The 17,369-nt window shown below is 45.2% G+C and overlaps 1 protein-coding gene across 1 annotated transcript in view; it reads left to right on the forward strand.

Annotated features, from left to right (window-relative positions):
- The window catches only part of LOC129197185 (fibrillin-2-like), a 111,403-nt gene that overhangs the window by 37,847 nt on the left and 56,187 nt on the right, over positions 1 to 17,369 (forward strand). The window contains exons 7-8 of the mRNA XM_054805328.1: positions 9,278 to 9,475; positions 10,894 to 11,019. Of these exons, the coding sequence (XP_054661303.1) occupies positions 9,278 to 9,475; positions 10,894 to 11,019 (324 nt within the window). The remainder of the gene's footprint in view (positions 1 to 9,277; positions 9,476 to 10,893; positions 11,020 to 17,369) is intronic.

Below are 17,369 nucleotides of genomic sequence, written 5' to 3' on the forward strand. Positions count from 1 at the left end.
GCCTCCAAAGGTGAGGCATAAGCTCCCCTTTCTCTATGTTGTCGTAGGGAAAGCATTTTCATAATCAACTGTAGTCCGAAGAGCTCTGACATCTGCTGCTATAACTTGCCTGCATTTATGCAGAAAGGTCTGGCAGAAGCTTCACCATGAGTGGAATTCAACTCTGTACTCAATTGTAGGTTGCCGTTTTCCTCCTGCAGACAGGTTTGCTTGATAAAATAATTACAGTTCTGTGAAACCACATTTGCCTCTGATCTCTGCAGAAAGCCAGTCACAGGCTGCTGGAAGTATTGGTGGGATGTAGATGCATCTTGCACATGTAATTTTCTTGCATGCCCATGGCCTTTATGGTACAATCTTTAATGAGACAATCACATACTACTTTTCCCCTGCCAGACGGTGGGCAGCACTCCCAAGGCACAGCTGCTTAATACCTTTGTTTGCTGCTTGGCGTTCAGCATGTGGCTTGGAGGGCAGTTCCCTGTGCACAATGGGAACCAGCCTCTGGAATCAGAATTAATTTCCTCCAGAGACCTTCATGGAAACAGCATTCCCAAGATTTGTCTTGAAATCTGATAGGAATGTTTTGACTGGAATTCTCCAAAACTGCTTATCCCGGGTACAAACCTGTTTCAGCCTGAATAGGTAAAATTTGGCAAAAGTACAAAAGAGGGTCTTTGCAAAGAGATGCATGAGTCAACCTTGTCCAAAGGCAAGCCATTTGCATTGCCACTAAAAAAAAAAAAGGGAGTATTTGAGTCAGCTGTAGCTGAGTGAGCCAAGGAGGATGGACCGTGATGGGCTGGGATCTTATTGTCTCTGCTGCCTGCTCTGGGTTGGGCAGGAAGGTAACTGTCTCATCTTCTGACCCTTCATCGCTCTTGGATGCAGTGACTCTCTGTTCTCTGCAAGCCCATGAAGATGGATGAGGAGCAACGCAAACTGGCAGGAGAGGCATTGCTTGCTCCACATCTACGCATAGCCCTTGGGCGGTTCTGTGAATGGGTACTCAGCTCGTGGTGGCACAGCAGCTCCAGGCCTGTCCAACCCAGCAGGGTCCACGCACCCCATTTGTGGCAGAGACTTGGAACACTTCCCATTCAGTGCAAAGACAAAGCCTGCTAGAATGTACTGGGATAAGAAGATGCTAAGGAGAGCGCGGTGTCTCCATTTGCATTAATTCAGTGTGAGAAGAATCTAATAACATGCTCTTTGTGTCTGCTTGGTCGTTTCTGAGATTTCTTCCTTCTATTTCAATATACTTTAGCTCTTCCAAAGAACACCTTGCTTTGGCTAGCACAAGCATTGCATTGCCACTTTTGAAATACAAAACCTTTGCTGAATGCAGTGACGGACGGATGAAGATGACTGCAGCTCATGCACAGTAATGTTAATGCGATCAGGCAAGAGCTGTAAAACCAACCGCATTGTTTGGAAGTCCTTGCTCACTAGTGTCCTCGCCCACTAGTGTCCTCGCCATCACTTCCTCCCAGTGTATTGTCCCAGAAGGAAGGTAGGCAAAGTCCACAAACCCTGTGCCCAAAAATGCTTCCCACCTGGCCGACACAATTTTCTCCTTCCCTTACTCAGTACTATAAGGAATCAGCTATCCAGGAGGAATCCCCCCAAAGTCAGCCTCGGCTCAGCCCAGCCGCCATCTCCATAGACTCTTTCCCCTGGTGTCCAGGAAGCCTGCCCATAGCCATGATCTCTGTCAAAGGCATCTCAGAGGTGCAAGGCTTCCACCTGGGGCCAGCATGTGCGTGGGGAAGAGTCTGGAGCAATCAAACCCCTATGCCACCGCCAGCACCTCCATTCCTGCACCTCCATCTCTGCACTAACTGACCAGGCAGCGATTCAACAGCCCACAGCATTCTGACCCCGTGGTCTCTTCCAGGACAGAGGACACAGCGTGGCAGTGCCAGCCCCCTGCTCCAACCCTACCAAGATGTTTCTACAACTGCTGGAACGACTGGCCCTGTGTTGCTGTGTGTGTGCTTTGTGCCTCAGATGCTGCTGGAGTGGAGAGCCCTTGGAGGAGGGTTGTGTATGGAGCTCTATCTCAGGTTTCATCAGGCTAAGACTTTGACAGGAAACTGTAAAAATAGGACAGGAAAACTTAAAAAAGTCCTCCCTTTACTATTTCCTTTGAATATGTTTTTTCAGCACTTGGAATGTCTGGCCTTATAAACTGCCCCAGCCAGCTTTTTCTTTTCTGCAAAAGTCCAAACAGTTAAACATCAGGAATGTGGCTGTGTTTGTATGAGGTAAGGAAATGACTAGGTGGAGAAAATATTCCATGAGAAAGGAGCCCTTTACGGAGACCCTCACACTGTTCTGCCTGCATCCACCATCCCCCCTCCCACCAAAGCTGTCACGTAGCGACACAGCCTGAGCGGCTTAGCAGACATTTAGAGTTGCGTTGTGTGCCGAGCCCTACGATCGATGTTGTAAAATCTCTGCATTCACATTTAGTGCAACAGAAATAATCGCAGGATTTTTGGTTGGCTCCTTTCAGTCGGTTGTTTGGCTGGTGGATGCTGGCCCTCTGTGTACTTTCCCATACGTTCATGGTTAGGGCATAAATTGCTCCATCAAGCATTTAATTTGTAAATTTTAATTAATTTTTAAGGTCCCAGAGGGCACAGCCAACCTTGTCCTTGGGCTCGCTGGGGAACACCCCCATCACAAGCAGCCAGACTTTGTGTGGGAATCTTTTTTGGGTAGAAGTTTGCAGAGGATTCTGCCAGATTAGTGCCTTGCCTTGGTTGCATCGGTGCTCGGTCACTCCCAGAGCTGGCTGTTTGTCTTGCTCCAAAAGCCCAGAAGGTTACAGACAGAAAGAATTGCAAGGCTGTGCTCCTGTGCCCTGGGGGACCAAGCCTCCTGCTGATGGAAATCATTCATTGAAAATAGAAAAATAGATATTGGGCTCGATATCCACTCTCCTTGCTCTCCGCTACTCGGTTGCTGGAGCTTTTAGAAAGCAACGTGGAAGCCTGCCAAAGCCTGGGGCATGTTTTGTAGTGACCTCATCCCAGCGAGGTCTGTAGCTCCCCGGGGATTACTTACAGGCAACGTTTGTCCTTACTGTTTTAAGAAAAAGCCTTCAGCGAAAGCATTGTTTATTATGAGAAGGAATTTGATTTTTAGCAAAGAAAAATCTCTTCTTCTTTGCTGCTCTATTTATTTATTTTGTAAAGAAGGAATTCACCCAGCCCATGGCCTTTTCACGAGGGGATTCCAGCCAAACGGTGCCAGAGAAATGGCTGAAGGATGGGATGAGAGTGCAGAGGAGAGCTCGTCAGAATCTTCACCTTGCTTTTAGCTTGGACTCTGCAGATCTGCTTACACGGCTGGGGTCAGGCACATTCGTGTTTCTAGGATTGTGTTTTAAATAGCATGGAAAGTGGTGCAGTTGTTTCTGCCTTTGCATCTTTACCCAGGGATCTGAATTCCCCTTGCAAGCATTAATTTACTCGGTGACACCCGGCTGAGTAGATGGATGTTATAGAAGTGGAGGAAGCTATCCTTTTTCTTGTGAAAAGTTTCAAACAAAATGCTTCTCATCAAAAGTTCTTTGTCAAAACCTACCAGTTTTCCCAAAGGAACAGTAAGAACCAGTTAAAAGGGAGTCAAATGTTAATTTTAAGTGCCTTTTCTTTTTCCCCCCACAGCAAAGCAGTAATTTAAATTCATTATGAAATAAAGTTGTAAATATTTCAGGTTCGGATACTGTTTCAATACAGGTGTTACAAAACATTTGAAAAATTTCCTTGTTTATGGAAGCGTTCAGTTTGAGATGTCCTTCAAAGAAATCAGTCGGAGTTGATGAAATTTACATTTCCATGCAAAAGAATTGCATTGAGTTATGCCGTATATTCCAGGGAAACATTCCCTACAAAAGATTTCCATTGTTTTCATTTAGTATTGGGGAAACTGAGCAATAGAGAAGGTGCCTTCCAACTGTTGGACATAAATGTTTGATAGCCTCAGAGTGGTAATTTTAAATAGTCTGAAACTGATTGTTCTTTTTTAACAAGACCAAGCTGCATTTCTGGCATAAATTATAGCTGCGGTTGGCAAAGAGTAGCGCGCCGATCTTTATTACCTTTTCCAGGATTTGGCAAGGTGAACTTGGGTTAAGTAGGGTAGGCAAAGCCAGGGTAGCATCCCTGGTCAGCACAGCACCCCAGGTGCTGGAAATGGGGAAACCACGAGGTTTTGTGTGCTGGCTCGGCTGAACCAGAAGTACTTGAACCCACTCACTGCACTTTCATCTCCCACCCCTTCCAGCACGACTCCATGCAGCACCTGGGTGAAGACAGATGTCCACGGCAACCGTGACTCGTTCCTCCACTTATATCCTAGACGGACTAATTAGGAAAGTTAAAAACGTCTACAGGGATGTTCTCAGGAAGCTGTTTGCAAGTGGAATAGTGTGGCTCAGTGTAAGAGCATGTGTAATGGCACGGATCCCACCCATTAACTCCCCAAGGGTTTGCGGCTTGGAATTGTCAGGAATGACCATTCATATAGGGGTTCCTAACGATCTCCATGACAACCAGCCAAACATGGAAACTGGGAACGAGGTCTATTCCTGTTACGCTGCTTCTTCTGAGCACATCTGGGGCCCGTGTTGACTTCAGGATTGGGTAGATAAGACTCGCTGTAGCTCCAACCTGACTCTGCAGCATCTGCAGAAATCCCTCGTTCAGGCTAGGTGGTGCTTCGAAGCCATAGGAGGGGGGAGGCAAGGGTTTGAAAACAAAGAGCATAGCAGGGAGTCACATTTCTTGTGGTTAAAGCAAACTCGTTGACGCTTCAACTCCGATCCCTTGGTGCCTTTTGCAATTTGAGCGCTCTCACTCTTTGCTGCCTGCTCAAGACAAGTAGGCATGAATAGTAACCTAATCTAACTCTATGGCGATACGAAATCTACAGATCCAGGACAGTCTACTTTGAAATTAATAGAGCAAGAAAGAAAAATGAGATCAGCGCATGGATGAGGCTGATGATAGATGCTGGGACAGAAGCTGATGTCTGTCCTATGCTGTGTGTTTACTGTTTGCAAAGCTGTATTTAGAGAGGTTAAGTCAGGCAGTGAGCTGGCATGTTGTTTTTTGCAGCTACAAGTAAATGGTAAAGGGCCAGATATGCATGGCCCTGCTGTGTTAAAAGTCTCTTCTGGAGAGGTGAAAAGATTCTGACTGATTCCCAAAATAAAGCCTGATCCAGAATTTCTTGCAGTCTCTTTAATGAGAACTTTACCTGCAGATGGAAAGGTGGAACTTATCCATATCCTACCGCTGGACACTGTTATTGTAAGGCTGAGTGAGCTGGAAAGAGGAAACTGGAAGAAATCTCAGCTTTCAGCAAGGAAGCCACCTCGTCTCTGTTTTTTCTAAATGTACCAGCAAAGACCAAACTTCTGAAGGACAACTACCTATGACAGGGTTCCTGGAAGATGGGATCCGATACATAGACTGTAAAAGGGCTTTAGACATCTCCTAAGCATGCATATTTCCTTAATAAAATGTGATTGGTGCCTCATTAAAAATTTAATAATTTGACCATTAAAATTAACAACAGATGGAAGCTGGAATGCAGCCAGGCTTTCTGGACTCCAGACTGCAATTTCCTTGGCTTCATTCCCTCCAAAGAAGTAATCTACATATGAAAAATCTATTTTTGTCAATTATTTGTTCAAAAGGGGGTGTTCTCCTTACAATCGTGCTTTCATTATCAATCTCAAGGAATTCTTGCTGCAGTGCATCCAGCCATGCCTCACCGAGATGATGTGGGAGGTGCAGGTTTACCTCTTTCCTCTCTGTACAGTGCTGCCATGCGTCAATTTTGGGTTATACATTTACATGACCTGACTTTCTAAGTCAGAGCCCTTTGTACGTACACACCACCGTGACATCAGCCACATGTTCTTCTCCATGCTCCTTTTGACTAGGAAGGGGGGAAAGCAAGCCCTCTTTATTAGGTGTTTCTATATTATCCTAGGGTTAACAAGGCTTCAGAATATCTCATAAAATTATGATACTTCACTGTAAGCACATAGGCACTGCCACATTCAGACAGAGCTGCAGCCCACCTGACCACAGTTATCTACTGCTCCACCTGCAGCGATGCTGCAGCACAATGCTGAACCAAAACCAACTCTAAAATCTAACTGCCCAGATGGCTTACCAAGTGGTACGGGGGTGGATTGAGGGCCCTGGGCTGAGATGAGTTTCTGGCAGTGTCCATGAGCTGGTGTCTGGGGACCAGCATAGGAACAGGGCAATCCTATACAATCCTCCTCTGTAAGACACTCCTAGGCTCCAGACACCTGCAGCTCACAACCCTTGACAATTTATATCCTGTGTTAGAAGAACTCCCCTTAACTTATATATTGCCTGAAAAGCCATCTTCTTCAATTTATTTTGAAACAGCATCACTTCCTATCCTTCTGTGATGCCTTCTGGCTCTGCAAGTCTGTTCCTCCTTAGGCCACTCATGATTTTCTACCCTACTGTCAGGTCTTCCTCCAGGTGTTCCTTTTCCAGACTGAGGACTGCTAACCAGTGCAGCTGTTCCTCACCCATAAGCCCTTCCACACCTTTGATCATCCTTGTTGCCCTTTTCTGATCCTTTCCCAATTCTGTTAGTTGCTTTCTGAGTTGTGGACTAGAACTGTAAGCAGGTCTCAGGATGGAAGCAAACTGTGAGTTTAGTGATGATGCTCTCTCTTCTGTTTTTTAGTCCTCTCCTAATACTTTAGTACAGTCTGATAGCCTTTTTGTCTGTTACTGAGTTGATTTTTCCATTGAAATAGGATCACAAAGCAACTTCTTTCATAGTTCTTTGAGTATGATTGTTGAGAAGATGGTATGGTTAGGAAGAGCTCTCCTTGGTCTCTTCCTCAAGGTTGAAAATTTGAGGCAGAGCCTTTCAGTTTTACAGAAAAAGACAAAGGGTGAGAAAACAACTTAAATTTTGTTGATTTCTTTTTTAGGAATAAACTAGAACAAGCTAAAATATTAAACTTGGCATGGCAGGAGACGTTAATGAAGATCATGTGCCTTGGTATCTTGTTAAAACTTGGGTCAAAAACCAAAAGGTGATTATTTGGTAATTCACCATTGCACACATAGTACATATTTCTGTTCTGATTTCCAGACAAAGGTATTTTTATGGGATCATGTCACCTTTATACCAATGTAACTTCAAAATCATTGCCTTTTTTTTTTTTCCCTCAAATCCCTCTTGCTGTTTACATCTCAGTGACATCCACAGACCAAACTTCTTTTGACACTTTTGGTTTTCAAGTATGACTGTGCTCCCAGCTGCTCAAAAAATACAAATCAGAGGGAGCATTAAGCTGGAATAAGCAATTATGGTGCTAATTGATCCTTTCCCAGAGATAGAGGAGGATTTGTTGTGTGGTTTCCACGTAGCTTATGCTTACCCTGATGCCAGGGATGTGGGATAATTATAACACAGATGAACCTCACACAGTTTTTACTCAGCACAAGCCACTGGAGTGAGGAAGGCACATCAGCACAGGTGCTGTTGATCTAAAGCCTCCAGTAATTGCCAGCATTTCCATATGATTTTTTTACAGCCCAGCATAAAGGCATTCTGTCATGGTTTCATGCAAATGTAGGTTCTGCCAATGTGGCTGTCATGCAAACATACCCTATGGGAGAAAGCTTTCTGTCTCAAACTGTCTGTTTAACGGTTTTCCTTGCTTTTTATTCTTTGTACACGTGCGTCAAGATTTAAAAAGAAGGGAGCTTATTGGAAAGATCATATGTGGAAAGACTTACATCTGAGAACTTGCAGGCCAAGAAGTGGAGTATGGACAATGAGCTTTGTTTTGTTGAGTGTCTATATTATCCTAAGACATTTCTGGAAACAGAACTATTAGTCTTTAGATGTGGGTGCCAGTGCTGGCCGTGGCTCATGATTTAGGTATAACCACTTCCCACACAAGTTTTTTGTTGCTTTGCATGAAAATCCAAATGTCTGACTGCAAAGACAGCTGTGGGCTAATCTGGGTACCGATGCAGGGATTTGAGTTCACAGTCAATTACTAATTACTGGGCAGGCCAACATCAAAATTCCACAAGCAACTTTGCAAATCTCAGCCCGACTATCTGAAATAATGGCTATTTGACCAACACCCAACTTCCTTAGATAGTTAATGTGGAATTTTCTGGTCTGACAATAACATGGTTAAAGGCCCTTTTTCTAGCCACAGAGCAAACACTTGCATGCAATCATCTATTCCCAGTAGCAGGAAAAAACCTCTTCTTTAAGAATTTTTGTTTCCTGATGGACGCCTGCTGTGCTAATATCCCTAATCAAAGGTCATGAGAGCCCAGACAGTGGCAAAAGCACATTCCTTAGTGCAAACAAGCCCTTCAAAAATCTTTTTGGTTTTAAGGGATAGGAGGATCCTTGTTGGGAATGAGAAACAGGCTGGTTGTTTCTGCAGCATCTGGGTTTTAAAGATCTAGTTAAAATTGCCAGGGGACCTTTAAGAGTTAAAGCAAAGAAATTAATCACAATGACGTGTATTACTGCAGGAGGTTGCCTTTACAGAGACTGTCAGAGAGCGGAGAAATCCCTTTGCGGGATTTACAGTAGACATCACGGGGAAAGGTTTGGAAATTCTCTTCTAGAACATTTTGTGGGTGAGATCTAGGACTCTTCCTCTGCAAGCCAAGTAGAAGTGATCTGTCAGGAAGATATCTCCATCATCCTATATGTTTACGTTACATGGAATGTCAGGCCCTAAGGCTGCCTGTGAGATGCTTGTACCACATCATCTCCATATGCACCTTTGCCCCTAACTAAAATGAAATTTGATTGCTTTTCTGACCCCAGCAGTTCCACAGAACAGGTGAACTTGCAGCCTCTTTGCCTGACTTCATCTCCTGAGTTCATTCTAGGGCCAGTACTTAAAGGGAGTGACTCAAGGCATAGAGTATAACTATATAAGCATAGTTCATGGGAAGAGCTGGCTTGGAGAACCTCTAGACAATCACATGAAAGATACAGCAGAAAGAAGATCACCACCTCCAGTACTGGTCTCCAGCTTGGTCTTAAATTTTTGTTCTTTTCGTGATTGCAGATCCCCACCCCCCCCGCCCCCGAACTTGTTGACTTTGCACCTGAATGGCTGTGCTGGTAGGAAGGGGAATAGGCACTCTGTGTGTTAGACAGGAAACCTTGTGTTTGTGTCTTGATCTCACCCGTGGATGTTATTGTTCTCCCTCAGACTATCGTACTGGTCCCTGCTTTAGCCAAGTAAATAACCAGATGTGCCAGGGCCAACTCAGTGGGATCGTCTGCACCAAGACCATGTGTTGTGCCACCATTGGACGGGCCTGGGGTCACCCGTGTGAGATGTGCCCTGCCCAACCTCACCCCTGCCGCCGAGGTTTCATTCCCAACATTCGTACCGGAGCCTGCCAAGGTAAATGCCATGAACATCAAAAGGATGTTCCCTTTTCCATCCTGATGTGCACTGAAAGGGTGACTGATGAATGACTGCCATAAGCCCCAATACAGAGAACAATTCTCTGTGCAAACTTTGCTAAATCCATCATTGTATGTCCTGGAGCATCACCATGGACCTTGTGTGTCTCATGGGATCACCTAAGATCATCTTAGCTCACTTAAAGATTCTGGCCATGGTGTGGTTCTCAGGTGATGTTCCTCCATCCCACAAGATGCTGTGAATCAGACTAGTGTTTATCTATGTTAAAACTAAGTTACAGCCTTCCATATACCTTCATTCTGCGGTGCTGCTATTGTTGTTGGAGCTTCTGTCCCAGCACTGGAACATGATCAGCACTTGTATCACGTGACTAGGGCTCTGTAAATCGAATTATTGGTTCAAAACAGAAGCCATAACTCCTTTGAGATCACACAAGCAATTAAAATGTACCTAAATCACATGTTTAGAGGTTGCATTCAACGTCTAGGACACCCAGGCAACAATAGCAGAATGGTCCACTGAGTTCCCATCAGCAGATCCCATTGGCAGCCTTTCTGGAGCTGCTGTTTCTCCTCCCCACTGACGGGTTGCAGGGCTCTTCATGTAGAGTTGCATGAATTCCCTTCTGCATCTGCAACTAATTTCAGCCTTTACCTGCCATGATCCAAAGCCAAAGTTCCAGACTAAATCCCACATTGGCCAGTGTCTGTAGGATAAAATTGGGAAGGCTGAAGAGGAGAACTCTCTTGCTGTCTGTTGTAATCTGCGTTTTATGGCCCTAATCTCGTCAGATTGAGGAGAGCTTGGCCTATTTAATAGATTTGTCACTGACCGTTACTGCAAGAACAGGAGTATAAATAATATCTGCAGCACGTGAGCCTGCTGGTTCTAGCAGCAAGTACTGAGGCCTTCCTGAGGTGCTTTGGAAAGCACAATGTCCCCTCACAGATGAGGAGACCACAGCTGCAGGATGAGGCTTCCTGGGACAGGGCTGAAGAGCAAAAGCTTACACAGGTTCCCCTCTCTGCTCTGCAACAGATGTTGCTCTCTGAAGGCTGCAGGAGGACATGCCACCAAACCAACTCTCATCCTCAACTCAGCTACCAACCTGGAATGAACAACGAGGGGGTAGACACATTGATGTTTGCTTTGGAAAACATTACTGCACTTTTGTCTCCCTCTTGCTTGTGTAGATAAGCCAGCAATACCTTTATGTCCATTTTCTGTCCTTCGCCTTAGCTCTAATGTAACCTGATGGGTAATTGCATTGGGAAATGTAAATCCACCTACTTGGAGCAAAGCTGCTTCTTTCTCATAGCACTCCCACCATGCTGGGATTGAACATTCATCTGTAGCAATGGTTGCACTTTCTAACATCTTTGTTGTTCTTGTAGATGTGGATGAATGTCAAGCCATTCCTGGCCTCTGTCAAGGTGGTAACTGCATCAACACAGTGGGTTCTTACGAGTGCAAATGCCCTGCGGGACACAAGCAGAGCGAGACAAGCCACAGATGTGAAGGTAAGATTGCAGACCTCTGCAAGGCTTCACCAGACTGCTTAGATACACTGTGAGAGCACAAGGGCATTTAAAAACTTGAGAATCTCTCTGCTCGCAGGGCAATCTCCAAGGCTGGCTAAGTAGAAATGGGAAAGAGCTTCCATGCCAGCCTTGATCCTAGCTTCCAGGCAGGAGTGAGTATTGCAAGCATCAAGGCATGTTAGAAAATGTACTGCAGTATGAATCTCTGATCTGTTTATCTGCTTCTCACAGTCCAAGGCAAGGAAAGGAGGAATAGAGCTTGTCTGAACTTCTCTTAAACTAGAAGGAGATTTTTATTTCATGCAGGTGTTTTCTGAAAGGTATTTTAATGGCAACACAGACTCATTGAACAGAAGGGACCTCTGGAGGGCTTTAGTTCAACCTCCTGCTTAGATCAGAGGTGGCTTCAGAGCTAGATTAGATTGCTCGTGTTGCTCAGTTTGATTGAGTTTTGAAAACTCAAAGCCTTTTTTTTGGGGGGACTCTTGTCCCAGGGTTGCACCACTGTCATGTTCAGGAATATTTTCTTTATATCCACTTGATATTTATCTTTTTGTAGCTTGCAACTTGTTGCCTCTAGTTCAATAGAGTAACTGGAAGGAGGGCAAAGCGGGTGGAGTCTGACTAGCTGGGACGGTGATGGAATAAGACAACCAGAAATAACATTATGGCTCCCGGTGCACTGGAGAAGATCTGATTCCATGAGATGAGGGTATGGAGCAAGTAAATGCAGTGTTACGTCACTGACTTGGTGACTTGGTTATTCCAAACTGATGTGTTGGCCAGAACCTGAACCTTGTCCTTGAGTAATAAAGCAGGCACAAATGAAAATTTGGTATTAGAGACATGAAATGCCAGTCAGCAGCAAGCCTGGGAGCATCCTTCCTTTGAGCCAGTGGCCTCATACTGTCCAGTCCCACGGGGAAGCATACCTCCCTGCAATCCAGGGTTGTCTGCAGACAGCCTGCCTGCTGTGCCTGGTTTTCTGTCTGTCTTGTTACTTTGTAGGATGCACCTTGCTCATCTTCAACTGAGTTGTAAATGGGAGTGACCTTTTCAGCCTCAGCATCTCTCTTGGAAATGATACAGTGCTTCAGAGGTGTGGTTTGTGCTTACAGTTAGGCATTACTCCTATTAGCAGTAGCTATGGAGCTCCTGTAGCTTGAAGCCAAGCAGTGGAGACTGCAGTCTGTCTCTTCTTAGCATCAGCCTTAGCCTGGCGCTGCGGGCAGCCCGGGGAGCACAGTTGACTTTCAAACTCTATGGAGAAGTTCCCAACCTGATGGAAGGCAACATTGCAGAAACTCCTCTTTGCTTCTTCTTCAGCACAGAAGTTGGAGGAGTTTGAGTATTAATAACCTTCTAAAAACACCTCAGTGGTGCCTTGCCCAGATGAGCAGGTGCAACTCGTCTCTGAACATGTGGGCAAGCTGATCCGCAGTGTTGGTGGTCAGATCCCCGTGTCTGCAGGAAACAGAAAGGATCAGTCTCAACAGCTCAGCAGGATTTGGTAAGATGGTGCAGAGACCTCTGCCATTTTCAAGGGAAATACTTTCCAGGTGCTTAGCAGAGTTGCTCGGAAATGGCCAAATACCCGATCCTCAGACCAGAGGACTAGTTTCGTTTGAGGTGTGAAAATTTAACAATATTAAGACTAGTTGTGGTAGTAAAGGCAGAACTCTGCCTACTTCTGGAAGCCCCTGCAACTGCTCTTTGCTCTCAGACTCAGGATAAATTGATCCACTGTATTCCTTAGTTAAATTCAGGATTCACCTAGACAGCGAGAGGCAACATCTTGGTCTGTGCTGTAAGGCACACACTTCTAAAGTGTAAAAAGTAAAAGTACAGTGTGGAGCACAGGCAAGGATTAGGTGCAGTCAGTATGTTAAACATTCACAGTGCCACCCATCTGAGCCCTCTTCATGAGAGTCTGGCTCCAGTTCCTTAAGGTCCGGTCTCAGCATCTCCTTTATCGCTGCTCGGCGTGTGTCTGAGAGGTGTGCAGACCTCTGTAGGAAGGACACGCTCTCCCCAAGCGTCTTGCAGCAGTTCTTGTGGGCCAGACACGTACCTTGCCAGGCAGGCTGCACCTCTTAGAAGTAGGGGAATAAACATTTGTTGTATTTTCCAAACATATGGCAAATGAAAAGGAAAACAGCATTAAACTTTTCCTGCCCTGGTTGTTAAAGCTCTTTCCCACATACACTAATGAAACCCTGCTGGTCTGCGTTTGCCATTTTAGGGATAAAACGTGTTCGCTGCGCTGGTGTGACTGCGTCCCACCTAGCTGGGCTGCAGGAACTCTACTTCCCTTTCATTCCTCTCCAAAGCTCTATTGTAACCAAGATGAGGGATGATGAACGTACTAGAATCCAGACGTTTAACCTGGAATTTGTTTCCAGGTGGCAAAGTTACACAGAGAGAGCCAGAGCACTTAAAGCAGTCAGCATCACAGCAATCGACCCCCATGGCACCGTGGGTTTGACAGCATGCGTTGCCCTGTGGGGTTGCTCCCTGCAGTCAGTTCTCAGGGAAAGGAGCATCACTGCTTCCAGGTGACTGTTCCCATACCCCCACCCTCCTGCAATCCAAACATTTCCCTTGCTAGTATAATTCTAGTAGTCTCTGTGCCAGTGCATGCCTTGTGACCTGGGTTCAGCCCTTCAAAAAAAAAACTTTTCCAAAGAGAGACACCAAAAAAAAACTTTTCCAAAGTGAGACACCAGCTACAGAGGTTAATCCTTCGGTGGGGGATGGATGCTCTTTCATGTTAAGACAACATCTGTGTTTGTGGATCTTCCTTGGCAGGATGCCAGGACACTTTCTAAAATTTTAACAGAAGGGTTTCTTGCAGTGCTCTGGCATCCAAGGACTTGGAAATGGCAGAATCCAAACTAGCCTTTTTACATGGATCTCGGGTGAAGGACCGGTTCCCCATACCCAATGATGTCCTGTGCAGTTCGGCTGGCCAATGCGCTAAGGCTGGACTGCACTAGAACCATGGGCCCAACCTCAGGACATAAAAAATTGTTCTTGCCTTCGTCTGCCTCACCCGTGCTGGCTGAAGACCAGGCAAAGCACATATGAAATCAGTTTAGCTGGAATCTCCTATATTCCAAGATTAAAAACAATCCATTGTCTGAATCTGTCATCCAGATGCGAGGGGCCTCTGCGTGGGTCCCCGCTTCCCAGAACGCCTGCAAAAGCAGCATGATGTGGCCATAAACAGCTTCCTTTCACTCTCCTTCCTGGATGGCCATAAAAAGAGACATCTCCAGCATCTACGGTGTCTGTTCCATCACTTATCTTACCTCAATTGCTAAGGAGACCACCAAAAGAGGATGCTTTCCTTTGGTATGATTTACTGACCTAGGGGTCCTTCTGTGCGAATGACATAAACATGAGGGATGCTGTAGACTGACAGGATTGAGATTGTTTTTGTGGGCTCGTTTCCCACTATATCAATCAGCAGTGTGTCCCCACCAGGCAGTCAGAAGGAGAAGAGGATACCTTATCGCTGCTCCCCTCTAGGGCAGGTACGCCATGTGAGTCACTGAAACGATGTGAATAGGGAAACAGAGAGCCAGCATTTTGTAAGGGGTTCATCTGATGCTAACGCTTTATAAACACAGGGAGATCTGGGCCCTGCCTCAGAGTTTGCTGCATGCTTTGATACATCAGGAGCGAACCGTTTGGTACAGCTGACAGAGCACCGAATTCCCGATTTGCTGAAATTGTCTGTACTGCCAAAGTAGCGGTATTGGTCCAAGTAACCTCCTCACTGAGCCAAGGGTTCTAATGAAAATAACGATCACAAGCATAAGAGGGTATTTTCTTTATCCAGGTGTGCTCCAAGCCTAAAATCTCAAAGCTGCAGGAGTTCTCTTGTTGAGTTTGTTTGCGCTAACTTTATAGCTGCTGAAAGGAGTGATTTCTCAGCTTGCACTGAGACCATCTTGCTGCAGGAAGAGGAGATGGTTTCCTCTTGTTTTCAGATTCCTTATCCAAGCCTAGCATCCAGGAAATATTAAAACTAGATTAAATATCTCTGTTAAAATCTTGCCTAGTTCCTAGGAGCTTATATTTTCTGCTTAGAAGATTCCTCCTGGGGAGTGAAGTCAGCAGATGGGATTGCGTTTGAGCCAAAGGTCAGAGCCCGTGTCACTGCGTCTGCTGATTAATGATGTCTCCCTCATTAACGCAGCAGCATGTACCACTAATCTTCTTTGGGCTGTTTATTGGTGGGAATAGGCAGGAGTAGAGAAATGTTGTTCGTTTCCCATAGTGATACTTATCTCTTAACACAAATGGCACCTGGAATTAAGGCTCCATTTTCAGTCCCTGAATCCCTGAAGAATAAAGATGCTTTTCTTATGCAAGATCTTCTACGCTGATAATGGAGGCCAGCTCAGGCCCTGATCTCCCAAGCATGTGAGGGGGCTGCAGCTGGATACACAATGAATTTTGGTCAACCCCAGAAAGAAAATGATGTCCTTTTTCTATCTGCAAAACGTGAAAACGTGCACGCGACATCAAGTTTGGATTTGAACCTAAATATCCTCCAAGTTCAGGGTTGCTCAGTTCCAGAGTTATTTCTGCAGCTCATCTCTAATGAATGTGACACTTTCAAATAGTGGCTTATTTTATGCCTTTGTTCATTGTATTCTGAGGGAGCTCGAGGGATCAAGAGTTCCTGAGCTTGGGGCTGTGCAACATATAATGAGAAATTTCTGGCGCAGAGAGTTGCCTGCTCACTTTCTGAAAGATATAAGCAGTCTATGAAACACAGCGGGGTGGGGATGGGAGGTGGAATTGAGGGTGGGGAAGGGCAAGGCTGCTCTCTTAACTGGCACTGGAGACAGGGCCAGCTTTGCAAGCGCCAAAGGATTGCATTTATATTGTGTTTGTATGAAAAGATGAGCTAGGAGGGCAGATGTTGCCATCTCAGGGCTAAATTGACAGATAGTGTGCTTGGCTTATGGGGAGACATTAAAAGAGCAGGATCTGTCAAGGTTTGCAGGGGAACAAGGAGTTCATGAGAGAAGGGCATGCTTGTATCCATCTGATTTCTTAACACTACTGGAAGAAAAGAATTGTTGGGGAGGGCACAAGAAAGCACTCCTGGCAATAATGGTGCAAAATGAAGAAAGGAAACATCAAAGCTGAAATTGGACACATCTTCCCACTACAAAGACCCTTATCAATAAATCGTAGGGAATTGGGGGGGGTTGTTACACTGAGTGGCATTTTTAAATTATCCTGGAAGCAGCCATAAATATTACACTTAAGGGAACAATTCCATGGCATGTTCTTAAGGGTGGAATCAGTGACTGAATAAAGCTTTTCCTTCCATAATTTCAGCAGTTCTCTGCCAATAATCTAACTTCTTTTCTTAATAGCCCTTCTTCTACTGCATAACAAAATGCTAAGCCAGCTCCGTTATCAGTGAAGTATGTAATGCCAGTACCTCACCAGGATGCTTTCCAATGCCCCAAAAGGAATCAGTGTCTCATGTCCAAAATTGTTCCAGGGTGATAACATACAGGATATGAAAAAGTATGCAGAGAAACACCAGGCGAGGGAGTGAAAGGCGCTGTGTGCTTTGTGTGTCAAGCTCTGTTCAAATCCGTCCAGGGTAGATCCTTCTTGATGGTCTTTGGTGTCTCCAGGAAACAGATTCTGCTAAGGGAGAACAAATTCTTCAATTACAAATCTCACCTCTTTTTACTCACCCCTTTCTATTTAGCGTTTCTAGGGTGACATGTTAGATGTTACTTATGCCCCTGTGGGCTGGTCTTTTGTCACCACCACACAAAATTCCAAATTTTCTAATGAAGACAAGGCTCTATTTTTCACTCTATTCAATCTCATTCATGTTTCTGAATTGGAGGGAGCTTTTCTGTGTTTTCCACGAGCAGAGTGGGTAGGCTGGCCCACTTTCCTCACAAATGGAACATGATAGCCATTTTATTAGCGTGTTTTCAATTTTCTTACAAAATGTCTACAGAAGAGCTCATTGTTTGGAACCATTAAAAGCTCATTTCCATGGATTTGGTGTGGTTTGGAGAGTTCCATTACTCTCCTCTGTGGTTTCTTTGTGCTTTCTGGAAGGGAAGGTCTGAGACTCCCATGCGCTGCACGAGCGAAGGCTGATGAGGCATGACCTCTGCTACGTGACATAGAGATGTTTTCTCCATCAAGTCCTGTTTTTTTTAGCAGATGGAAAGGTTGGGGGTTTCAACATGTCTGTGGGCACCCGTGTTGGATGGGCTTTGCAGACTGCGACTCTCTTTCTGAAGCTCTGTGTCCTTTGGCTTCCAGCATTTTCA

The sequence above is a fragment of the Grus americana genome, chromosome 28, assembly GCF_028858705.1.
Source record: "Grus americana isolate bGruAme1 chromosome 28, bGruAme1.mat, whole genome shotgun sequence".
NCBI lineage: Eukaryota > Metazoa > Chordata > Aves > Gruiformes > Gruidae > Grus > Grus americana.